Raw genomic sequence first — 27276 nt, 5'->3', positions numbered from 1 at the left:
GCCACAGCAAATCCTAACATTTTCTATGGGGACTACTTTATTTACCACGCGTGCAGATACCAACCTTAGATATATTTCTTACGAGCTTGATGCGTTTTCATTGATTGAGTAAAGAAGTATCTGATTGAACGTCGCGGATTCACCCCTGTAGGAACGGTATCCAGAACCTGTCACGTGGACCAGTGACGTGGCACGGCGCTGCGTCATTGACGTTGTGTTGTGGCTGCGCGCGGAGCAGGCTTTGGAGGACGCCGGATGCTGCTACCCCTAGTCGAGGAGACGCAGGCCCCCTCCTTGTCTACAACCCAGTGTGTGTTGTACGCCGATAAGGAGTACCGGTGAGCTGCTGCTCGAGTCACGGCATAGAAGGCGGGTATTAAAGGGCAGTCACGCTTACAGGCTGCTGGACGGCCTCTGGGAAAGAAATGTCTCAAGCCAAAGACACCTGCTAGCCCTAATTACCAAAGGCTGGGACGTGCACCTGCCTTCTCGACTAGGGCCTGCCATCCTACCAAACACCAGTCTTCGACTCTGAAAGTACCCACTAGTCAAGAGTACCCGTTACTGTCCTGCGACTTACTCACTGCACACATCTGCCCACTGGTCACAGTCTCCTCTACCCCCCCGTCCATTTGAATTCACTAGTTTCCAATACTTTGCTTTAATTTTGCACCACTATTTAATCCCCTAAACGCGTAGTTTGCTTACACTCCGACTACATCATTTTTGCACTAGCTCTACCAACTCCCACGTCACATTAACCAGTGCTCCATTCCCCAACCATTAATATATACCTTTGATGTTTTGTAGCACTAACCTGCCCATTTTTCCCCAACCACATTGGAGTTTCTTTCACGTGCACCATCCATCTCGCCTCGTACTGGGAGTGACCTGTCCTCACTGTTCTGCAGAAGCATGTTTTAGCCTCAGCAATGCTCTCTACATTAAAGTCATTCACACGGCAACTGAAAGAACAGCTTAATGAGAAAGCGAAACTTATATTAAAGGCATCTGACAGCTGGGTGCGTTACTAAGTCAAATGATTCTGTGCCCAACGGCGACGTCGCAACTACTAGTTCATCATTTGAATATAGTTTCTTGTTTGATAGCGTGGGTCTGTGGTTTGCAGAGCAATATACACTTCGAAGGGGTGGCGGAAAAAATATTCTCGAATTTGAAAAACTGACATTCAGTGCAATGAGGGATAACCGGCCCCAGAGTGGCTAGGAAGCTCTCCGAAGATCTTTTGCGTCCGCCATGGAGTGCATGCACCCCACTTTACAAATTCAAGATAACACGTGTGGCATAAGCCAGGACATGGTATTCCAGAGTGAGGACGAGGTCTTTGAGTTATGTCCTCCTCACCAGGGAGATGATTCTAAGCGCTCTGTGTCCCCGGGGCCCGGAGAGCCCTCCCTGAACCAGTGTGCGGATGCTACCTACTCATTTGATTCAGGCTCTGACAAGTCGGGAATGAGTATTTCTGGATCAGATCCTGGTGGCACAGGGAGCCAAGAACATGGACAGAATCTAAGCCTTGAGACCAATGCCCTTCCTGGATCTGCTTCGACCAGTGCACCTAATGGGGACCTTAAAACAAGTAAGGATATGTTGGATATAAACGTAAGCGAGGGGGATAGTTTGGGATCAGACACATCTACTACGGTTGGTGCCGTTGATTGTCCGGCTCAGGGAAGCTCTACAAATACTGGTCCTGTAGTATCTGAACTTGAGGCGGATGCCTCTAACACTCGCAAATCTTTGGATCTGTCTCTGGACGCGACTGCTGCTGAAAGTTCTCCTCCTGCCTCCCAAGCCAATGGAAAGGAAATGTCGGGGCAAGGGTCTGCTCTTTTGTCCCCAGCAGCCGAAGATGAAAATGGTAAAAACAAGCATGGGCCAAAGCGGGTATCTTTCCCCTCAGACGACGACATTGTTTCTGGTGCTGTGGAACCAAAAGACCCCTGGAGACATGGTAAATACAGTAGTCACTATATATGTTTCTAAATATGATTCATTTCTTGGTTTGAAGTTTCAGCTGTTGTTTCTGCATCACTTTATATACACGTTTGGCTCTGAGACTTGCTTTCCTACCGGGTGCAGTCAAATCTGTGTTTACGTTGTACTGATATGAGCCATTGGTAACTGGATTGTAGTAGAATGTCATGCTTTGTGTGGACTCCCAAGAGTTGAGCCCGTGGCACATTACGTTTTTTGTCTGAATGGGATTATATGCTTGTATAACTGAAAAGGGATTCAGCATAGAGTTGGTGATAACTTTGAATTAGCAAAAAGAAAAAGTGCAAACAGCAGTACTTCAACTTTCGAGTTCACAGACCTTCCATCTACAGATGTGAGCAGTTGCAACATTCTTGCGGCTTTGACATTCCCACCTTTCACAGAGTTCGTTTTCGAAACGTTTCAAATTTTTTTTATCGTGTTGGGCATCATGCATCCTTGACAATATCTGAACTGTGCCGATTCGTAATGCAAATCACATGTAGTGTCTAATGGAAGAATTTCTACAACTGACATGTCTGAATCGGTTATATGGTAGTGAGGCAGGGTGTTTGTTTTACGAGAGGGGACAGTGGAATAATACCCCCCCCCCCCCGCACAACAGTACCTGAAGCCATAGAAGTGTTTGTACTACTGACTCTGCAGTTCACATCTGTTCAATGACTTTATCTAGAGTCGCAATTAATCGATCAGCTTCATAGGTAATACAGCGAACAGAGAATTTAAAAGTGCAGGAGATAACCAAGGTTCTCATGTTTCTGTGGTTGAGATGGCCGTAACAAAGGCGTGTGGTAGTCTGAACTTTAAGCTCATCTGTCTCACAACTTGAGGTGCGTGAGCCCGTCAGTGGCTTGTCTTGTTGTCCCATGGGAATGTCAAGCTTTAAAAAAAGAATAATAAAAAAAAATATATATGGAGTCGAGCTCAGCAGTGTTGCCTAATTTCTGCCTTTCATAGGGATCATATGGAATGAAAGGAAACTCGGCATATTTCGAAGAACATCTGACTAGCAGGATATACGAACACACGTTCACTCTGAAGTGAGTTTTTCTTACTGAATGCCTTCCACTGAAGTAGCAGCTTAAATAGAACACGTAAGCTTTCCTATGTCTGCTCACGAGCTGCACTTGGCACATCCGTTTTAGCGAATACATCAGAACAAGCTCCATTGGGCCTTAGCCCATATTGTTTTGCTGCTCTGTTATTGTTTTTATTACGACGTTTGGCTTCTTAAATAGCTTTGTTTGTAAATTCACCTTGGGGTCCATGGTTTAGGGTGTCCGGTGCGAGAATTGCAAGCTAAAATCCCAACCTTTTATAGTGCACACCATAACATGCTTTGTCTATTGCACCCATAAGCCCACACATTCACTGCATTCTGTGGCAGTGCGTCTTTCTTAAATGTATGTTAGAAGTTCCTCATTTAGCTTTGATCTCCCTATGAACTATCTGGCTTGCCCACCTCTGTTCACCCACCTTCATCTGATTCTTATGAGAGAGTTGAGCTGAATATCACTTATTCCTTTCTGACCCTCCTCGTCCGAGTTAGTTTTACATGCTACTTACTGGGTTGTACTAGAGCAACATGCCAACAATTACTGGTTGCCTATGTCAAAAGGTTGTCGTGTTTGAAACACTGCTTTTTATGCACTGTTTTCATTAGTGTTAAAGTGATTGTACAGTTTCCAAGTCATTTTCATTTGTGTGTCCTGACGCATTTCAACTTTGCCCTTTTGTCTCGCAATCAAAAACACCTCTACGTCCTCGCACTGGGAATTCAGGACTGCAATAAACTACTTAATAACGTCATACTGTTTTTCCCACAGTCTCATTAGAACACACAATTTCTTCTAATCATTCTCGATGTTGAATTAGTTAGTTTTGTTTGTTAAAAACAAAATGTCCTATATCGATTCGTTGTCATCCGTAATAGTACTTACCTTTTTTTATTTTTTTAAAAATGCCAAAAATCTCCGCTTATGGTGCTCCACTCGCGGAACACATGCTTAGGCATTCTCTTGCACTCTTAAAATGCCCCACCCGAACATGACTAGCAGATGGCACCTGCATTTATTTTACTCTGTCTGACCCAGTTTTGCAACAATCAGTTGTAGGTTAGGCTGTAGCTGAACCGCTCTTTTTAATGGATACGTTCTGTGAGTGAGCTACTTTGTGCTGAAGCTTCTCCAGTATATGTAGTTCCTGTAATGTGCTGCAAGGTCTTGCAGTGGACAGCACATTTTCTTTTGTTTGCATCTTATGTGCTCAGCGGATCAAGAGCCTGTCCTATTTTTGTGAGTGTTTATTCAGTGTAGTAACGCTGCAGAGGCTCACGTGCCTGACTCATCTTGTGGCTCCCCATGCAGATCAGGTTGGGCATGGATTGGCATACTGGCATCCTGAGGCATGCAAAACGCTTGCTTGAGCTCCCTGAGAATTCCGGCTCTTAGGACTATCTATATTATTTTAGTGGCTTAAAGCAATTTCTTTTGTGGTGCGCTCTTTATAAATTGTCAGTAGTAAAATTATGATTCTAGGCTCTTGTAACCAGAAAATACTGTACAAACATACAAGTCCACGAGTCCAAAGAAGAGAAAGAAAAAAAGTTAAAAGTGAAAAGGCTATGGAAGACTGTGTGGTAAAACACTAAGACTACTGTCTAAATAAAGAGTCCTCATATAGAGGACCTAATCCCATCACCCACCGAAGTGGCATGCTTCATCATATGGGATCTCCTCTCAACCGCATCCTAGTGCGATTGAGGAGCTACAACTCCCAGCCTTAGTCAAATGGAGGAGCTCACGGATGTTTTAACTATAATATGAGGACTAGATCTCCTAAAGATCGATGAGGCCAGCCAATAGTGTGGTGAAAAAGTAAGTGTTGCAGTGTAAGATGAAAGTGATATTAAAATTGACTACGAGGAGAAAAGTATATTTAATGAGACTCCAAGTGCCAATGTTAAAACAACAGTAGAGGCACGGTCTGAGCAAATTTTTGAGCGCGCATATAATAGATCATGAAACGGTCTACATGTTTCAGCCAACAAAGATCAAAAACTGCGATCATGACTTTCTTCAGGACCAGTACAAATAACTACTGCAGCTAATTAATGTGACTAAATCACACAGATATAAGAATAACTAACATCCAGGAAATAGAAGTAACAGTGGAACGATACAGCCAACTGTCTACCTTAATGTTGTCTTGTAGACATATGAAACACTACTGGGGTAGTGAACAAATTCCTGTGAGACAAAGACAGAAGAAGAAATGAATACTAAATCTAAGTGTATAAAACACACAGTATGACATCCATTAAAGAAAATCAACAGAATGAGTAGAGCAAACTGTGACCAATCTTACCCATATCAAATCAGGGATAAAGCCTACCGCTCCTGGTCACAACTCGGGGCGTGAGGGAATGCTCTGTGAAAAATAAGACAAAATGATATTCTTAACGTACCCTTACTACAAAATAAGAGTACTCAACAAGTATGCAATTCCATAAATAAAAACAGAAGGTCGCATACGTAGTTAATCATAGATAGGGCTGAAAAAACAGAAAAAATGCGATGGATGACTCATATCTCAAAATTAATATAATAGTTCGTCCGCCATAACTCATAAATGACCAAAGCCATGGGTACCTAAGCAAAAGGATGAATAACATAACGTCCTATAAACCAGCCCATGGCAATGGAGAAATGATATAATTAAAAATGAAGGATAAATCTGATGTAAACAATGGCGCGCTACAATCCGAGGAAATGGGGGCAGCTAAGCTGAATAGCTCAATCGTGTGTAAAGAGCGAGCCAAGCCCAAAACCAATGCAGAAATATCATAGCTTGGACAGCAGCATGAGATTGCTCCATGGTACACATAAAGCGAGCCCAATGCATTATTTAGGAGAAATCTCATCAAGACCACACGAGGCAGCAGGGTCGACTAGCATTCAGCAGAGATGCATGGGGTGATCATGAAACTGCGAGCCGCTACCTACCTGTCCGTCGTTACCCAGGGCTTCCTTCCTGGTTGCTCCGAACGGTAACCGGACAGCGGCAGGACGCGGCATTTTAATGTCTATAAGCTGATCGTCAATGCTAGGACGCATACGCGGTGACGCAAATGAGCGTCATCGTACGTCCAATGAAAGCCATGAAAAAGTGTTAGTACGGCCCCTCGCGTCATAAAGAAGGGAATTCTAGTCCGCAACCGGGACCGATCCATAATAGAAACGGAAGAAATGTGTTTCTCACGAATGCATGGTGGGTCAAAATAAAAGATCAAAAAGGTATATTTCACTCGCACAGCAATGGCGGAACATCCACAAGAGATCCGCTTATCGTGGACAATAAGTTATAAATCTCAAATGGATGAGGGATAAATATTACTGTCATTTGCCCATCGAATTTGTATCAGTCCATGTGATGTGAATATTCTAAGTTGTGAAATGAATAGAAAAGGCAGAAAAGAGAACTAATATCTCTATCAAAAAACATAACTGACTGTCCATCCATGAATGCCTTTCGACATATATTGGGAATTGAAAGCAGACTCAAGTCTATATGCATCTATTTTGCATATAGACAACGCACAAGCTTTCTACAAGTTTACAACATAAGTGAAAGGAGAAACAATGAAATCATCAAGAGCCCATAAACATAGTATTGATGAGGAATTGCATAATGCATAATACAAATGTGCACCCAGAGTCTTATTGTACCAGAGTCCAAGGAATGGCATCATTTAGTCCTGCTTGATCACTCCGTAACTTAAAAACCCATCGTTGTTCTTTTAAAAAAATAAATTTAAACACATCAGTAACATGTGGAGGAATGTACGGTTGCTCAAGGATAGTCCATGCAATTTGTTCACGGCTATGATTCAACTCCAAAAAATGATTGGTCAAGCGTGTTGAAGACTTTTTGCACCGAATGGTGCTCTTGTGTTCCATAATTCTTTGTTTGATTTTTCTTGTAGTCCTATCTACATATTGTTTAGGGCATAGACGTGATAAGGTAAATCACTTTTTCACTATTACAGTTAGTGTGTCGAGTTTGTTTCCATGACTTGCCTGTGCCTATATCTATCTCAGTGGTATGCTTGGTTTGAGGACATACAACACAGTTTCCTCAGGGATGATGTCCCAGAACGGGCGGAAGATTCCACAAGGTGTTGGATACAGGATTCATTACATTTCTTGGTCTTGTGTGTACTAAAGAATCACGTAAGTTGGTCCCTCTCTTAAAAGAAAACTGAGGCGGAGCTAGTTTCTCATTCCCCACATTTAAGATACGCCAATGTTTTCGTACAATTATCTGAATGTGATTCGAAGAGGTACTGAAAGTATTAACAAATGTCAATCTCTCAAGAGACGCTTTGGGTGTAGTTGCTTCTAACAAAGCCTCACGGTTGTTATTGAATGCTTGTTTGTATGATTGTCGTATTAATCTGTGAGGATAATGTCTGGCACGGAGATTATACGACAAAACATCAGCATGTTTATTGAAATCCTCATTTGTAGAGCAGTTTCTCTTCAGCCTGAGAAACTGGCCAAAGGGCAAACCTTCCCTTAATGCATTAGGATGGAAACTGTCATACATGAGCAGTGAATTCCTTGACATAGGCTTGGTGTAGAGTTCACTTTCCAAGCCCCCATTGGATGAAAAAATCCGGATATCAAGGAATGGTAAGCTCAGTTTACTGTATTCCATGGTAAAATTAAGGAAATTGTTCTGGGCGTTGAGCCATTCGTGGAAAGCATTAAGAGTGCTGATATCTCCTCGCCAGATGACAAGAATATCATCAATGTAACGTCTCTGTTCATTGATGCAACTCCGGAAAGGGTTGGTTTCAGTAAGTATACAGTTCTGTTCGAAGAGATGGACATAGAGATTGGCCAGGCTGGGGGCGAAAACACTGCCCATAGAAGTACCGGAGATTTGCAAATAAATCCGGTCTTCAAACTTAAAAAAGTTTTCCATCATTGCCAGACTGGCACACTCCATAATGTAAGGAACTGGAGTATTAGAATTTACTGTACTCTTGTCCAATAGCAATTTAATCGCTTCAAGGGTTTCTACCTGTGGGATACAGGTGTAGAGAGATTCCACGTCGAAACTGACCAGATAGTCCGTCTCGACGTTGAAATCCACACCTGGAAAGATATTGAGAACATCCTTAGTGTCCTGGAGATACGTTGGCATGGTCTTAACTAATGGTCGCAAAAAGAAGTCCACCAATGTGGACAATGGTTCAAGCAATGAACCAATCCCCGAAATAATCGGTCTACCTGGAGGGGGACGGCGTTCTTTATGCACCTTAGGCAATGTGTAAGAGTAAGGTGCTACTGGATGAGTGTTGACCAAATAGTCTGCCTCCATAGCCGAAATCCACCCTTCTAGTTTTGCTTCCGCCACCAACTCTCCAATTTCTTTTTGTAATCGGACTGTAGGATCAGTACTCAACAAACAATAAATAGGAACGTGCATCACTGAGTTGTCTAAGGCATTCCTCGCGGTAATCTTTGGTGTTTAAGATCACAATAGCACCCCCTTTATCTGCAGGCTTGATGGTAATAGCCGTATTCTTAGATAAAGAGTCAAGGGCCTGTTTTTCTAAATTTGATAGATAGATGGATTCTACCAGAAAATACTGACCGTCTCTGATATCCTTAAAAGTATCTCAGGGCTGAGTGGTATTTTCTTAAATGGTGTTATTTGAATTTGATTTCAACACATTGACGGGGTTTTTGTTTGCAGAGCGTATCTTATCTTTCTGACGAGGGGGACGGGGAGTTAAATACCAGTTTATTATAGGCCTTTAGAAGGTGAAAATAGGAATTAAATGGACTTTTATCAAACCTTCTACTTTGAAGGTAATTGACTTTGTGTAGTTCCCAAATTGTCTTTGTACCTCTGGCAACTGTCTGAGTGCCAGTTATGTCATTCCTGTGATCCATTCACAGACCGGTGTCTGAATGTTCATGGGACGATAGGGTTACATTTTTCTGGGCTATGCATAGCAATAGCCCCCTGTGATATGACTTGTCTTGTATATGGTTGAATGACGAGTGATCTCTATACCACCATCTACTGTCCTGTTGGGTAGAGTAGAGAAGGATTGAACTGTGATTGTAAAGTGCAATTTCACTAGATGGCTTTCTTGGTGCTATATAGCAGTTGTTTTTTATTTAACTCGATAGTATCATTTTATTGATCTTGATGGGATGCCAGGTTGAGTGAACCCACTGGGCTTCTAACCTTTGTTAACCCCTTCCATGCTCATGACGGAACGGTTCCGTCATGAGCCACGGTTGAGCTGTGCTCATGACGGAACCGTTCCGTCATGAGCCCGCCCGCGCTCGAACCCTTCAGCACCGCGGCGGAATTCGCCCAGCGCTGAAGGGGTTAATGGGATGGAAAACATAGATCCCTGCAGGGGAGGAAGCATTATTCAAATGTGTCCCCAAACTTAGAAATAATTGGTCTGCAGGTGGGTGATATTGTAAGCCTTAAATCCACCACTTGTTTTTGTTCTCTTGTAAGAAATTTAACTTTGTTTTAAGTTCTAAATGAAGCAACAGAGCGGTCATTTTGATTTAAAAGGCCGTGGTAGATATGTTTGTTTTAAAATTTGTTCTGTTGGGTGCTTTGTGGTGTTATTTAAAGAAAAGTCACTATTGGGATATCATTATTGAGATATGGGTGTCCTTTCATGGACAAGACACCAGGTGGAAGTAGTACCAGGAATGACATTTTTTGAATACATAAAGACATTACTTGACCCAAAAAGAACATACACATGTTACGTCTTGTTAGTAATATAGAGCAATAAGTAGGTCCTTTGGTGTTTGATAGCTGTGGCGAGACTGCTGAGTGATTTGCCAAGGCCAGCGGACTTATCTCTTGGTGCTCTTGCTGCTTTGTTGGTTGACTGGATTGCTTGTTTTGAGCAGGCTATGTTGCATCACCTGCCTCACTCATTCATTGGAGTTTAATATCTGGGTAGGTGCACACTGTCAAGATCATATGTATGTAAAGTTAGGGGTCAGGGACATTGGTCATTAATGCTGTAACTCTGTAAGATGCAATATTTTATCACCAATTTGAAAATCTGTTTTGCACCTACCCCACATTGATCTCTCCTCCTCCCTCTGTAACCTAATTTTCCCACTTCTGATTTCTGCCACCTCTGTCTTTAGTTTGTTTGGTCCCAAAGTATGTTTAACGTAAGACCCTCTTGTGATACATTTCACTGGTAGCACAATTGTGAAGTTATTGTTTTAGATGCCTTTTTCTTTTTTTCACTGATAATCTGGGCACAACCTGTTTTTGTGACAAGTGTCAGTGGAACTGAGTAAGGACATACTTGTTGAGTGGCTTAAGAATTGTTAAAGTATGTTTGAGTTTTCTCAGTTACCCTGCTCTGCCATAAGGTTGACTACTGTCCACCCCCCCCCCCCGCAATAGGTCTGACTACCTTATTAATATGCAGGGTGGTAAGTGAAACAGTGAGTCACCTTTCTTTGAAACAGCCTGTCTCCCAATGGAAACCTTGTAGACTTTTTCATTATTTTATTGCTGTGCTTTCATCATTCTCCTTTAACTAAATAGTACACTATTGCTTTGCAGGTTAGGTTTAACGTTGTTTTTATTGACATTAAGCAATAATAAAACATACATTTCCAGACATCTACGCAATGTTTCTGCAGTACGGATCCTTTTATAATACATATGCTTTCTTGACGGGCAATAGATGGGCGCCCCCCTGTATGGCCCAGAGGGGACCTACTATAGTGTCCGTAATATGTCTATGCCTTCTGGAAACTTGCGCCAACTCTTAGACAGCAATGCCAAAGAATAGGAAGAATAAAGAAAATACAATAAAAGGAGAACAAACCCCTGCCCCCCCTTCCCCTCACCCTCCCTCGAACCGGTGAGCTTGGGTTCAGCTGATCTAATCTCTATGATCGACGCTAACAAAAATGTACTGCAGTTTTACTGGGTCGATGATTCAGGGCCCGTGAGGCGGAGAAGGCGCAGGTATCTAGGGCATGTGATCTTGTTTATTTCAGTTGACAAAAGTGAGAGCAGCGATTGCCAGATTTTGTTAAAGCTTGTCATGGAGTTGGAAAGAGAGCCTGTATGTGTTCCATACCTAGAATGTACCATAGCCTGTGCAGCCACCCTAAATATGTCGGGTTTTACCCATGTTCCCCAATGCGATAAGATGTTTTGGAGAGTCGCCTGCAATGCCAGCTCCATTTGTTTCCCCTTCCGGGATCTTAGTGGATACGTCATCAGGTTAGGCAGACCCAGCACCACATAAACTGGGAATCTCGGGATCTGCGTGTCAAATTGGCGATCTACATCGTCCAGTATCACTGGCCAATAGCCCGCCAATTCTGTGCACTCCCACAGCAAGTGTAGTAGCGTGCCGTCTGCTCTGCACCCGTGCCAGCAGGTTGGGCTACGTTCAGGGTTCCCCCTATTAAGACGGACCGGAGTCAAGTACCAATACATGGCTATCTTAACTGCCCTCTCTCTGCTAGCAATATTCCACGTGGTGTGGTAGCACAATAGTAGATGTCCGTCCATTCCTTTGCTGTGAGATCTCTCCCCAGTTCTCTCGCCCATCTTCTCTGTCCTGCCGTGGGTTCTTTTGGGGCTTGAGGGCGTAGCACCTCAAAGAACTCCGAGATCATTTTCTTATCCGTATTCGTTGTATAAAGCCATTTTTCAAATTTCTTCAGCTTCCGAGAGACCTTTGGTAGCACCTCTGCATGGAGTAACGAGTGCCGAATTTGCAGATAGTGAAACCGTTCGGTCTCCGGGAGGCCATATTCTGTGCGCATGTCTTGGAAAGAAAGGATCCCCTCTAGGTCAAACAGGTGCCCTGCTGACTTGCAGTCTGTCTCTCTCCATCTCGGGAACGCCCTTTCGTCTGCCCCTGGGGAAAAGTCCTTATCAAGAATGGGAGTCATGGGCGAAGGGAAAGAGGACAACCCCTTTTTGATAGCGACCCCGTCCCAGACCCTAAGCAGTGATTGTGTGATGGGGGAGCCCCTGAGATAGTTGGCCAGCGCTCTATCCTGGAACAGCCATCACTTTTCTGATTCAGATCTGTTCCACTCCACCTTGCTTTGCAGGTTTGAGGTGTAATAAAGTCTCACCAAAACTCCAAATATCTAAGCACCCAGTAGTCACATGAGAATGAAGTTATCGAATTGCCCTTGTATATATGGATTCATAGAAATTTAAATGACCCAGAAAGAGAATACTCCATGCTCTCTCCACTAGCAACCACACCTGTATTCTTGGTCCCAGAGAGTATTTCCTCAGGCTTAAGGTACTTCCTCTCAACCATAGTGCGGAAGTCTCCAGTGTCCCTCAGGGCAGGCACTTTCCTCCCATTGACACAAACTTCCTATTAGGATGAATGTTCTTCATGGGTCCCTCTCCAAAGCTACTAAGTTTAGCGCAACCGGTCCCTCTCTTTTATCTTCACCCATGCACAACATGCTTGCTATCACAGGTGTCACCTGATCAGTACTCATATGCAACCGTTTTTCTCCCTCACTAGCTGTGTGGGTAAGATGATTTTAACCAGGTTAAAAAAGACATTCTCTTCCATGAAGACTTCTTTACAGAGTACGCAAAATCATTTACATTTTTAAAAATTTGCAGTGTTTGTTATAACCCATACTTTAAATTAAAAATATATATTTTTACCTTTAAGCTCCATCTAGATCAGGTACAACACCTCATTGTAAATGAAGTTGGTAATGCCACTGACCTGAGCTTACAAGCAGATTGTACTGGCAGAACAGATTGTACTCCTGTGTATGTTATTCCTTGTTTTTTATTTTTTATTTTGAAAGTGTTTTCCCGATTTAAAGAAATAACATGGACTGCAGTCCAGTCCTACTGGAACGTATGGCATTAGCAAAAAGTGTCCCTTTCCTTTCAGAGGAATCTGGTGAATATTTAATATAAATGCTCCCACCTTCCATAAGGGCAAAATATCACACAAATGAGAACTTACCGTCCTATTCTGGCATTTCTTTCTTTAGTGCCTGACATTTGCTCCTGGTTTCTTTTTGGTTATCTTTTGGGGGCCTTAATCTGAGGGAACATCCATCCTTCAAAGTCTGCTTGGTCTGGGGGGGCCTGAAACTGGTCTACGCCAACAGATTCTTGTCAAGAGAATGTTTCCGCCAACCACGTTACTGCGATCCTAGTGAAGTGCAGTGGTTCAATAGTTTTCGGGTGTAGTATTTGTACCAGAAGAGATGCCAACTGGTTCCTGCCAGTCCCTGTGTGCCTAGATCTAGTGACCTGTGGCAACATGAACCTCCTCTTGAGGTTGAGCTTAGGCAGAGTGCATGCGCTGTCTTTGAGACATGCTGGCTCACTTCTATGGGCTTTGGCCACACCCTTGCTGCCAATTGGTTAAAGTGTGTGTCTTTCCGAAAAGCTTTCTTCTCTATGGTTTCTTTTGGTTATGTGTCCCACATTCTTGTGCATTACTCCTCCCCTGGAGTATTGGCCTTTTACGGTATCCTTTGTCTTAAGGCTTTTAACTTTGGGTTTGGGCACTCATTGTAGCTTGTACGTCGGCTTTAGCTTTAAATATGGTGACAGCCTGCCTTTCTTTTCTATTTGTTTACATCTGTAGCATTCGCAGCACGCCAAGCTTTAGCTTTAAACACGTGAAGCTAAAGTGGACGTGCCCGAATGCTCCTAAAGTAAATAGAAAAGAAAAAAGAAATTCCGGTGGCTGCCTTTACATCATTGCTGGGTTTGCAGCTTGTACGTTGGCTTTAGCTTTACACATGGCAGCTGCCTGCCTTTCTTTTCTATAACCTGGTGTGCCGCGAAAGCTGCAAAAGTAAATGAATAGAAAAGAAATGCGGGTGGCTATCTTTACATCATTGCCGGCTTTGCAGCTTGTATGGCGGCTTTAGCTGTAAACATGGCAGCTGCCCGCCTTTTTCTATTAAACATGTGAAGCTAAAGCACAACATGCTGCGACTGCTACAAAAGAAATAAATAGAAAAGAAAGGCGGGCGGCCACCATTACATCATTGCATCAATAGAGCAGGTAGCTACTTGGGAGATTTAAAAATACATGTCCGTGTGCATGCGTCCGATGCTCATGCGTGTGCACCATAGACTGAGTGGCAGAGACAGACAGGGAGCCTAAATATACAAACACTGGGCAGAATTCGAGGTGAACTCTGCATGTGGCCAAAGGCAGTTTGCACCTAATTTTCCTGTAAACTCGGCTTGAAGGCAGTAATAACTGTTCTCATGTAAACTTAGCAGTTTACATTAGAACAGTTATTACTGCCTTCAAGCTGAGTTTACAGGAAAATAGCTGCTTAAAAATGGAACACGTTCCTGGGGCTCTTGTATTTTGGGTGCAAACTGCCTTTGGCATCATGCAGAGTTCACCTCGAATTCTGCCCTAAGCTTTGTAATCAGAATGCTGACCCCTACAAATAGAGGAAAGGGAGCATCTTTTTGTGTAGATACTAAATGTATGTTGGAGAATGGATGCTTCTGATAAAAAGGACTGCTTCAGCTTATTATCTCTTCTTCCTCTTACGTCTCCAAGAGCTGTCTAGGCCTTATATACATGGCTCCTACCATGGTAGCCCTCATGTGACCCATATTTGAATGGTTGCCTGTAGCCACCAGACCCTGCAGTGCATGGTGGGAGTAGGGTGAAACTTGAGCTGCTCACTAACAGCTGTACTTATCTAAAAGTAGGAATACCTGCCAACCTGCATGGTTTGAATTTGAATTTCATGGGTAGGTTGCAGCCCACCTACCATGGACTAGACATATAGCTGAGGTTACATAATAAGACGTGTTGAAATTACAAAGGTCTAGATGTCTGGCCCAGAGAGCGGTTCTCCTCTGGGCTATAACTAAGCACCCCAGCAGACGTTGGAAAATCTGCTCTTTACCAGTGAGTTGAGGAGAGCTGCATAAGTCTATACAGATGCATTGTCTTATTAAGCAGTTACTTTGTTGGTGAGCATACTCCCACAGCGTGCTAACATCACAACTAAAAAAATGAAAGTAGACCTCGCCATTAGCCTGTAGGTGGCCCACCCAGAAATTGGCCATGCCCTTAGCTAGGATAGCCCAAACAGTCTTTCTGCCCTCCTCAAACACCCTGGGAGCAGCTCGGGGTTTTTATCACCAAGCTGCCCTTGGTAGGGGGAGAAAACCCATTAGGTACCAAGGAGAGAAACAGATGTAGTTGTTTATTTTTAAAATGAAATTATAGTGTGGCCCGCTCTCGCCTACTCTTAACATATTTATGCCATGACATGTGGGCGAGTGGAGAGGGGTGAATTCCAGTGTCCTACGACTTGCCATTATGAATGGCAGCACTATTCGGGCTCTCAGTCAGCTGGTACCCTGTGATCTCTAGAATCCCTGGGCATTTCTGAAACTTAGAGGCCCGAATGAATATGCTGTGCTGTAGCTTGTATGGATCCTGCTCTGGTTTCTTGTAGACGTTGGCTAAAATCACGTATTTGCTTACTATTTCCACAAGATAAACTTGCAGAAGCTGCAAGGATCCCAAAAATTCCTAGCATACTTCTACTGATTTAAAATGGTCCCCCATTTGGGTGGGTGGGCCTATCACCCACAACAAGAACTGACCAAACCATGTACACCTTGACTGCATGCTGTCAATTTTCATCTTTTCCTGTTGTGGGCACAAGGCCCAGCCACACAAGTTGGGTACAGTTTTAATTGCAAGAAGTGTGTAAATTCAGAATAGAACATTTGTTGCAAGTTGAATTTAATTTCCTTTTTGGCTTCCAACTGTAAACTAGTATGTAAGAAAGAATTCATTTTGCAAAATGCCCTGTGTGTCACATGATAGAGATACACCAAATCCAGAGTAGTACAGATAAATTCAGTGTATTGGACACATTTGAAAAATACATAGGTTTCCTTTATCCCCATTTTTCGTTAATTAGATCTTACCTTATGACTTTCTGCATTGTTGGTAAACAATGCAAAATCATAACCCCTTGCGTGCGCGTGTCGGCCAACGGCCGTCGCGAGCTCTACCTCGGTAGTGCGGCGCACGTCCGTTGGCCGACGCGGCCCCACCCACCTAATAGAGCTCGCGGTAAAGGAGTTAAACTACATCTTTGTTGTTGGGTCTGGGTTTCACATGTTTTTTGGACAACAAACAAACACTATCTATCACTGCGACCAGAAGGGTCTGATGGATGGAACACTGTAGTGCTACATTGAATTGTCCGCAGAAGCCAAAGATTACAAATGAAAATGCTGTCACCAGTTTCTATTTTTCCTATATATTTTTGTTATTTTGTATTTTAAAAATGAGTTTCTTTGGATAAACAATGAGTGATGTATCCAAATAACCCCTTGCTGAGTTTTGAATTTTGAGTACTTTATAGAAATGTAGAGCGTTTTGGGTTTACCCTTTAGGTTTAACATCTGGCAAGTAGGTTTAAACCACTGAAAAATAGGAAACATGGAATATCAGAAAAATACAAAATCTGGGAAAAAGTATGTTTCTTTTTCTACAGTACTGCCTTTTCATGAAAGCTGGGAAGATGGTAATTTTGGCACAGCTAACCTTTTGTTGTGCCATTTTTAGGGAAGCAATCGTACATTTTTTTGCACATTGCTTAAAAAAACGTTTGAAGGGGGGGCATGAACATGGGGGGAAATGACATCCTCTATCTAGTATTGCCTGGACTGATGTAGAGTCCTCCAGGCTCAATAGTGACCTGGGTGAATTGATGCCTAGTTGGTTAGCAATGCATCTCAATAGGCTTTACTCTGACACAGACCTGTTGCTGACCATCACAGCCCACAATAGGGCTATCTTCAAATTGGGGCATACTATTAGTGAGAAATTATTTAACTCTACTCATGGCTAGTCCTGGTGCACCCATGTAACTTTTAGGTATGAAAAGATACACTGGTCCATAGTGTTGAAGACCGCAATGGTAGAGAGTACGATATGGGAGCATATTTAAAACCCAATCCATTGTAACATACTTGTCTTATGTCGATGGTGGTAATTACTTTGCTATCACTGCAACATAAACCCGTTGTTTTCCTAATTCTGCCTTTCCATTGACCACATTACAATCCAAAATTGATCTGCAAGCTGATCTATGGAGGTTCTTTTTTTTTTCTCCGAAACACATTTTATTGAAGTTTTCAGTAAAAGCCAGGTCTTGCATCCATATGTAGTTTTTCAAGTAGGACTGTACTTCTGTTCCAAAAATACATGTACATTAAGTATATATGCAAATCACTTTCCCGTTATCTGTAGTCATGTCTAACATGCTAAAGCAGATGGGTCCAGAAAGCACCAATTCCAACAATATGAACGTGGACCCAAAGCAGACTAATTGCCTAATATAATGGCTACCCAACCATAAGGGCTCAAGAACATGTACAAGCCCTTCATGCCCCTCCACACACCCGTGGTCGTGCCTTGTTACCCACACAATAGCTAGTTTTGGCGCCGCAACCGTTTTGTATTGGGCTCACTTTAGTATTCTGTGTGTGTTGAAATGCTAACCTAGGAATTAAAAAAAAATAATCTTATTGCCTTTCTCTTCACATAGTTTCAGCCGTGAAGTTTAGTGAGCATTGAGTCTACTCACTCCACCAGGGGTGCATGGAGTGCTAGGCCTTTTGTCCGGCATTGCAGTATTAGGATGTCGTGACGTTTCCATCAGGGCCCCCCAAACTCTAGCTGCTTCCAGTGAGCACTGCCCTCTCTTGGCCTCTCGGAGCTGCACTTCTCCTTCATACCCTGCCCACCTTAGTAGTTCTTTTCTCCCTGGGGCCTCCTGGAACCTTCCAATTTCTGGCTTTCTCCCGCTTTGCCAAAAGGAGTGCAAGGTCCTGGAACCTGCTTGTGGTCCTATTCTTGGCCTTATGGGGAAACCAGGGCAATAAACAATAACCAGGCGAACACTGCACCCCGCTCAGTGACTTCATCCAATGTTCCCACAATTGTCTTCCCATAACCAACCAATTTAGGGCAACTCCAGAACGCATGGACGAACTCCGCTCCTACCTCCCCACACCAAGGGCACTGTGCATCTGCCACAGCGAAGTGCCTATTAATTGTACCTGGTGTGAGGTATGTACTGTGGAAAATATAAAAACAAATCTGATTGAGCCTGGCATTTTTTGAAACTTTAGTTCTAAGGGCTGTCAATACCTTCCACTCCTTCTGTGTTATAGGAACTCCCAAGTCCTCCTCCTAGCGTGTACGGAGGCTCTTTAGGGGTGTCAGGATGCCTCCTCGTAAGCTTAGATAAAGGCACATGATTGCTTTGTACGTACCCAAGGAAGTTATTATGTACTGGCATCCCTTCTCTCGAGGCGGTTCTTACGCACCCCCTGCCCTCCACTTGAGGTGGTTATTACGCACCCCCTGCCAATGCTTTGGATTGCCGCCGTAAGTGCGCCATGCATAAGGAAATGACCCAATGTCCAATCGTACCTCTCCCGAAATTCTTCGACTGGGAGCAGCAGTTTGACCTCAAACAAGGTTCCTTCCTCCCCGCTTCCCAATCCGCCAGTGCTCTCCAGTAGCCACCTTGGGGGATCAACGTGAGGAGAGTAAGGAGTACGTATCTTCGCCTTCTGCAAGCTCCTATTCCAACAATGGCATAATACTCAACTCCATGGTTTAATCTACAGAGGGAGTACGCCGTCACAACAGTACCTGAGCCATGTGTTGTAGATCAGGGACATAGGGGCCCAGCCCACTCCCAGGAGTGAGTCTGCCCTCTATCCATTGCTTGAAGCACAACAGCTTTGGCGCCTTATGGTAAGCCTCAAAATCCAGGAAGGCTAAGCCTCCATCCACTGTTGATCTTTGTAGTGTGGTCCATGCTACCCACCTGTGGCCGGAACCCCAGACAAATTTCATCTTAGCCCCTGCTAAGGTTTGGAAGAGTTTCAGTGGAATCCACACCGGCAGCACCACGAAAGAAGGAGTACCATTTTGATAAGAGCAACCCTCCCACTAACTGAGAGGGAGTGTGGCCCAAAAATCTGCATTGGAGCAGATTGCCCGAATCGCTGTACCCACGTTGCCCTTCAAAAGGTCCCCAGTATCATGGATTATCCACCCCCGGAGATATGGCAGACACCAAGGTTCCCACAGCACACCTCCTAGTCCCTCTTGTCTGTCTCGACCAGCTCTTGTAGGAAATAAACACGATTTTTGACAATTAACCTGCAGGCCCGATACTTTGCCAAAGCGCTCCAGGAGCCTGCAGTCCCCTCCCAAGGCCTCTCCAGAATCACGACGAACGAGTAATAGGTCATCTGCATAAAGCACAATGTGATTGGTCTGCCCTCCTGTTACTAAACCTTTGGTATATGGTCGCAGCTCTGGCATAACAAGCCAAATGCTCCATGGCCAGGGCGAAAAGTAGCGGCAGCAGGGGGCAACCATGGCGTGTGCCACGCCCTACCAGATAGCTCTCCGAGATAACACAGCCTGTCCGTACCCTGGCCGATGGGTTTGTATAGAGGAGCCGTGTCCTAGCCCCGAACCTCGGACCAAGACCAAATTGAAGTATAGCCTCATATAAGAAGGCCCATTCCAGGTTATCGAATACCTTCTCTATATCAACCTAAAAAATAACCGCCTCCTCTTTGTCATAGGAAGCTTCCTCCAGCAGTCCAAGAAGTCTTTGAAATTTAAGGGCAGAATTCCGACCTGGAATAAATCCCGCCTGGTCTTGATGTACAAGTGGTGCCATGTGCTGCAACAGTCAGGTTGCTAAGATCCTACTCAGTATTTTATAATCTAAGTTTAAATTCGACAATGGCCTGTAGGCTCTAATAACCTGCAAAGGCTTGCCAGCTTTAAGCGAAGGCACCATCAAAGCTTCTCGCGTAGTGACAGGGAGTGATCCCATATCATACGCCGACTTCTATAACTCCTCCAACCGGGGGCCCAGGTCCTCCACATGGGCAATGTAAAACTTGACTGACCGCTCATCCATCCATCCATCCATGGTGTCTTATTGCGGGCCATAGACTTAATGACTGCTCTAATCTCAGGAAGTGTTCCATCACCCCCTCCCCACGAATCCGCGTCTTCCGCCGTTATGGTCAGAATCTCCAATAGCTCTAGAAAGGATACGTCTGCGGTTGATAAAGTAGTCTTACTACTATAAAGAATAGAATAATAATTGTGAAATTCCAAATGAATGTCTGTCTGACAGTAGAGTCTGTGACTGCAATCCGTATCGAACTCAACTATCACTGACCCTCTCTTAGCCGGGTTGGCAAGCCACACCAGCAGAGCGTCTGTTCGATCTTTCAAAGCACTGCAGCCACTCGACTTGTAATGGAGTGTGTGTTCTATCAAGGGTGGGGTCCGCTACACAATTAAAGTCCCACTATAGGATGGTTGGGCCGCCAGGTAAAGGGTCACTGTCCTAGAAAATTCAGCCAGGAATAATGCTTGGTTCTCATTGAGGCCATAGATGTTACCTATTGTGATTTCATGACCGTCTAGCCTCCCAGTGACCACTACATAATGGCCAACCGGGTGGATCTAAAGCCCAGTGTATTGAAAGGGGACCCAGGTCTGATCCACACAAGCGTCCCCCTGGCGAAGGCGGAGTAATCGGTATAATAAGTTTATCCTTTCCATCTTCACTGGAGTGCAGCTCTCTCTTTAGCAAGTATGTATTTCTCTTGAAGCAACGCTATTTTGTAGTCTTAGTCTAGTCAGGTAGGAAAAGATCTTGTGTCTTTTGGCCAAAGTGTGCATCCCTCTAACAGTAGCAATGGCTGGTCTGCAGTTCCCCTACCGGACCGGACCTCCCATCCAATTGAGAGCAGCAAGCTAAATCCATGGCCCGTGTGCCTCACTATGTCACTTAGCAAATCTTATTTCGCCATCGACAGGACCCCTTGTTTGCATAAGAAGCAAGTACTGATGCATACAGGTTACCTTCCTTGCTATATTAGTTCATCTGCCCTACCAGGTCTAACATCTAGCACTTCTATCTCTGAGTTCTCAGTCAAACTAGTGTCTTTAATGTTGTCAGTCTTGACCACCCTCCTCACTCGCTGACATTACTGGGCTCATCTCCCCCTTGTTGCATGCTGCTACCTCTTCAACCACTTGCCACTGTTCTCTCTGAGCCTCGACTCCAGTTGGCGCCCTACCAACTCTTCTCTTCAGCCTCCTGCGCCTAGAGGTGAGCCCCCACCAGGACCGGCCGCAGGTGCTTTTCAATCCAGTCCCATATATCTTGCGGTGTTCTGAAGAACTACACTCCCTCTGGCATCACCACCAGCAGACGGGCCGGGAACAGCATGGCTTAGGTGCAGTTAACGTTTTGCATCCATAAACATGGAGCATTGATTTTGCACCTCCTTGGTTAAGTCTGCGAAGATCATCACCCTACTGTTGGCCACTTGGATGTCCCCTTGTTGCCTGGTCTCCCCCAGTATGTGATCCGTGTAGTAGAGAAGTTTAACCACCACCGGGCGCGGCGGAGCACCAGGCAGGGGCGGTGGAGCTGGTACTTTCCAGGTCATAGAACGGGGAGAGGCCCTTTGGAGCCATTTCTTCACGTATACAGCGCTCCATATAGTCTAGCATAGTTTTCTCTTCAATCCGCTCTGGAAGGCCTATGAGTCTATTATTTCTCCTTGACCTATTTTTGCTGTCATCTGCTCTCATCTCCAATGTCCCTAACTTGTCCTCCATTGCAGTCAATATGACTAGCATCATGGATATATCCGGAAAGACCTCTGCGAGCGTCCTCTCCACTGCAGTGATGCGTTTCGACCAGGCGACAATGATCATCCTTCAGGATGCCCAGGTCTGCACCAAGAGGGTCAATCTTGGTTTCCAGTGCCTCTCTGGATGCAGTGATGGCCTGCATAATGTCTGAGTGTGATTCCACCCCCCAATCTACAGTGGTTCTTGTAGCAGTGCAAACTTAATGCATCAAGGAACTAATCGTCACACACAATGCAAGAGGACACTTCATCGGTGCATGCATCGACTTTCAGTAGATGCCTTATCCCTTAACATAATCAGCTCCATTTAGAGAAATGTAGTTGGTATGATTTTCTGTCATTTTGGAAAGAGCTGTATTAGACATCTTAATGGAGTGGATTAAGGTTGAGCAAGAAAATTGAGCTAAGAGCACTGCTACCTCCCAAAAACTTGAACTCAAGGGCCCTTAAACTACACATGCTGAAAAGTTATCCATGCATAAGGAAGTCACCTTATCACTCATGTATTTTGTTCTTTAACTTTGATGTGGGGTGAAGACTGGGAAAAGATTTGAGATTAATATGCTTCTAGTGAGCCTTTCTTAGTGCAATTAAGATGTGTAAACACGTCAGTCTGATTACATTATATTTCTTATGTTGTCTGCCGATGTCACTGTCGCACATTGTCTTTCTCTACTATTCTGTCACAATAATTCTTTCTTTATGTGATGGATTTTTAGATCCTTTGGAAACATGGGTTGAAACTCTCTCTATCCCAAATCCAGCTTCAAGAAAAGGTGTTCTCAAGTTATGTCCTGTATACTGCAGAGGATCTAGTACAAAGGCCCTGAGGTTGGCCTGGCTATCTCCATCTAGCTTTGTCAGTCCCGGTTTTCTGGAAACATCTAGGCAGTACCGAGTAAATTGCACAGACAAAAGTTTCTCGTGTTCATTTATGTATGGTTCATGTGTACTTGTATTAAGCAAGAAAATAGTACACTTCAATTTTTCTTTCACCCCACCACCCCAGAAAGTAGGATTATAGACCTATTAACTTGCTGCATATAGCATGCTTTTTGGCATAGTTACCTCACTCGCCCTAGACCTTTTAAAACTGAGTATGTGAACTTACTTTGTGCATAAATTCACGCGCTAATCTGGTTCAGCATCGCTCGGGGGTGTTCTAAAGCAGAAAGCAGAAGATGAGTCGGACAAGGATCCGAGAAATATGTAATTGGTGTTTAATTTTCTAGCATTGACCTGGTGTGGTAATCATTTTACATACAAACCAAGAAGCGACAACACTTTTGAAGGTTGATCGCAAATGGAGAGGCGCCCCGGTGCAAATCCAATAAAGAGTCCAATTTGTTATAAGCAAATATCAATTGTTTGTTACATCTACTAAAATCCGAATATATACCAAGATCATCCTTGTATACTGCTGGCTAGTGGTATCTAACAGCGGCAGGTACCGGAGGAGCAGTGCACAGAACCGTTTTGACTCTGTATACTCTGTGAACGCGGTGCTTTTGTTACAGTCCGCCGCTGCTCCAAGTGTGTGTTTTCTACACTTTTGAAAGTTTCTCACATTGTCTGCTCTGATAAGGCACTCCTACTACTTATCAGTATATGTGAGAGTTGGATCTCCATAGTGGTTGGAAAATGACATCTAGGAGAAGCATTGCAACTAAAGGCATTCACAAACGCTGCTTGCATGAATAATTGAAGGCAGGCCTATTGGTTCTGCTAGTGTTTCTTTTATGGAGCTGGTGATGCCCAGTCTGTTTATTTTTTTTTAAACTGTGTGCTGCTGACCAGTAGTACTTTCATAAATAGATGTGCTGTTAGCATGTGGAAGCCAGAATCCGAACCTTAACAGCATCCTCTTCTGGAAACTGAGAGCTTCTAGGTCACCTGCCTGTGGTGGAGCCAAGAACACCTTCCTCAACCCCTCTGAGGGTGTCCAGCTCCCACCAGTAGGCTGAGTCTGTTTATATATCATTCAGAGATGAGCTTCTTGGGAGAGAGAGAGTGAGGCTGTATGATGAACAGGTGAGCTGGCTCAATGAAGAGCTGAACGCCTGTTTCTATGCAAGTGCGCTATCTAAAGAGCACACATTTATCTGTGATTTTCTCTGAGTGTCTGATTTACAGACAGCACACTTGGGGAACAGAAATAGGCAACCCTTGTTAATTGCTTCTGAGCTGTGCAGCTTGCAGGCCATGCAGTAACTCTGAGAAATTTGGAACTAAATATATGCATTTTAGACAGCACTAATACATAAAACGGGTGCTCGGCTTTGCACTGAGTGAACAAAAAATGTCTTGAATTTGCCCTAAAACTGAAGGACAAAAAAAATCTTGTTAACTCCTCCAGCACATTACGGTTTTAAGCTAACATGTTTTTTATGCTGTATACATCATCCTAGCCGATTTTGTAATTAAAAAAAGAGATCTTTATAGAAGCTGCATTCGCTCCAAAAGCCGGTTTGCATCGCTGCAGAGTTAATCTTCTGGTATTCCATTGGGCATGCAGTGGCTCAAATAACAAAGGTGATGTAACCAAAATGATTTCTACTTTATTTTTAGGTGTTTGTCTAACCAAGAACTATATGCCAGGGTATGGAGTGTGTATGGTTCAGTTCAAGCATATCAAATGAGAACTGAATTATGAAACACAATAGCTTTTATGGCTTTTAGTGGCTGAATAAAATATATTTGACCTGACCTAACCGGACCTGAAAGTAACTCTGCTATATCCCATCTATCAACTTGGATACTGCTACTGAGAAGACCAGTGGAATACGAGATTTTGGCAGTTATGCCATAGAACTCTATACGGAAACCCTGCACAGTCTGGAGTACCCAAGAGACTAAGGTTATTGCCATCCAATTGTGTACAAACTCTTGTAGCCTGACCTCCAGGCGTTGTTGTGGAAAAATATGAACAGTCACCTTGAGCAAAACCTTGGGTGCCACTGCCTCTGTGGCTGCCTCTTGAACCCAGGTTTCTAGGGTAACCTCTAGTGGGGTAGAAGTTTCCAAACGTAATTTTTTTAATTTTATTTATTGTCATTTAGCAATATATACGTAGTTAAATGTAAGAATTGAGTTATAAACGTAAATCTATCATTTACAGTTAACAAACCAATGACAACGAAAAAACATAACTGGTCAGCACAGCAGGATCATATCAACCTAGGTTTGAATCACAGCATTATAACATTATATATCTCAATTTACTTCCAGATGCACAAGGCACGACATGGCAATATTGTCATCTGGTAAACGACGACTGTATTTGTTTAAGAATTAAAGAGAAAGGCAAAAGGGAAGACACAACAACACAGTGGTTTAGAAGCCCTCCAAACGTAACTGGTTGGGATCTATCTGAAGCAGGGTAAACTATATCCAACTTGACTGTATATTAACTGATGTATTGCATATCATTACAGCCTGGCCAGCTGGTCTATCTGGGCTTCTCTGGGTATAGTTAAGGGTAAAGCATATCTGCTATGGGTATCTCGACTATATGTTGACTTCATCACTTCTTGGAAGAGTGATGTTATCCAGCTGGAGGGAGTGTAGCCATATGAGGACTGGTTTCCAAATGTCTCTCGGCCTGGATTAGGCTGGTATTAGTTCCCTTACTTGATGGTGCGCGTTTATCTCTCTAGTTTATTGCCACCCTGCGCTTAGCCAAAAGCAGCTGCATGGCATGGAATTTTCTTGTCTTAACTGGGGTGTCCTTGACCTATCCCAGTATTTCCACCAAGGGTGTCGGTGCCATATGAGTCTCTAAAATTGTGTTTATCTTACTTAACATATCAGCCCAGTATTTGGCTATAGGAGGGCAGTACCAGGCTAGATGCAGAAAAGTCGCCATATTAGCATTGCATCTCCAGCACCTCTTGTCAGGCCTGAGACCCATGCAGTGCAGCTGGGTTCTTGTCCTGTAAATTAAACGCTATGGATTAAACGCAGCTTATAGTTAGGAGATAATAGCTGCAGCTGCCCACAACAGAATGTCCATTGTTCCTCCATGAGCTGCGGGTGTAGCTCTGTATTACAGTCTTGAATAGCTTTCGGCATGATTATCGGCGCTGAGCATTGCATTGTGTCATAGAGCCTTGAAATGAATTTTCGTGGTGATGGACCTGTTTTCTAGGGCTTGTAATGTGGGTGGCGGGCTGGACAAGGTGTCATTTAGCTGACAACATGAAGCTCTAATGCGATGATACATAAATAGATCGGAGAACTGCGTCGCAGTTCCCTTAGGTGGATCAGGCGGGGCTCAGAAGCTGTCATCTGGGTAAAGATCTGCAAATGTGTTGACACCCACCTGTCTCAGCAGCTCCACTGTGCCTTTGTCTTCCAGTATGGACATCTGGGGGTTGTGTGTTAAGGGCGTCGAGGGAACATATAATAACTTCAGTTTCGCTCTGTGGGTCAAACCTTTCCATGGCCAGTACAATGCTTCATTAGTGTTTATTTAATCTATGGGGCTTCTATAGGGCTGGTACAGGGCCATTGCGAAGGGGGGTGGGTGCCGCTCGATCCGTTTCTACCGCTAAGTGTGGCTGAAAATGGGTAGGGCGCAGCCAGTAATGTGCAAACTGAGCTTGAGCGCTGTAGGCGTACAGTGTGATATCCAGAGCCCCCAAACCTCCCTGAGCCAGCGGGAGCGTCAGTTGTTCCTATGTCACCCGAGCTTGCCTCCCTGCTCAGACCAGCAAGATAATAAGGGAACACATTTTTTAAAAGAAAGATTGTGTGAGTGGCAGATGGATATTGATGAACATATGTAGGAACTTGGGTAGTATTATAATTTTTGCTATGGCAATCCTGCCAGTAAGGGACAACGGGAATTTAGACCAGACTCCTATTATCCCCTCCAACCACTCTATTGCCAGTCTGTTATTCATCCTCCATACCGTCTGTATATTTCGTCTTAGCGCACTGGGCCGTCTGCCCATTTGAGAGGGTATTCTGTAGTAATCGTTGCCGTGGCCTGTGTAAGGGGAAATAGTACTGATTTGACCCAATTAATAGGGACACCTAATAGTCCTCCAAATTTCAGGACCTCCCGTAACACTGGGTGTAAGTTTTCTTGCGGGTTGTTTCTGTATAGGGTGATATCATCAGCGTACAGTGAGATAATTAAGCCCCGCAAGGAGAAACTCAATCCTCTAGCCGCGTCGTGTTGTCTGACCCTGGTTGCCAGCGGCTCCATGGCAATAGTGAAACAAGGGGTGAGAGGGGGCAACCCTGCCGTGTGCCCCTCGTGATGTGAAAGGAGGAAAAAAGCTGTCCGTTTAAGCACAGTCTGGCCGTAGGCTCCTCATACAGAACTTGAATTTGTTTGATGAATGTTGGGCTTATTCCCAAGCTGGTCAAAATAGTAAATAAATAAGACCATTCCAAAGAATCGAAGGCCTTAGTGGAGTTGAGTAGCGCCAC

At 44.0% G+C, this 27276-nt stretch overlaps 1 protein-coding gene across 1 annotated transcript in view; it reads left to right on the top strand.

Moving 5' to 3' along the window:
* Positions 1-889: 889 nt before the first annotated feature.
* Positions 890-27276, top strand: part of PPP1R37 (protein phosphatase 1 regulatory subunit 37) — a 551713-nt gene continuing 525326 nt past the window's right edge. The window contains exon 1 of the mRNA XM_085625734.1: positions 890-1975. Coding sequence (XP_085481860.1) covers positions 1258-1975 — 718 coding nt within the window. The 5' untranslated portion in view covers positions 890-1257. The remainder of the gene's footprint in view (positions 1976-27276) is intronic.

This window comes from Triturus cristatus, chromosome 9, assembly GCF_964204655.1.
Source record: "Triturus cristatus chromosome 9, aTriCri1.1, whole genome shotgun sequence".
Lineage (NCBI taxonomy): Eukaryota > Metazoa > Chordata > Amphibia > Caudata > Salamandridae > Triturus > Triturus cristatus.
The sequence above is the reverse complement of the archived record's forward strand: the minus strand, read 5'-3'. Positions and strand labels throughout refer to the sequence as shown.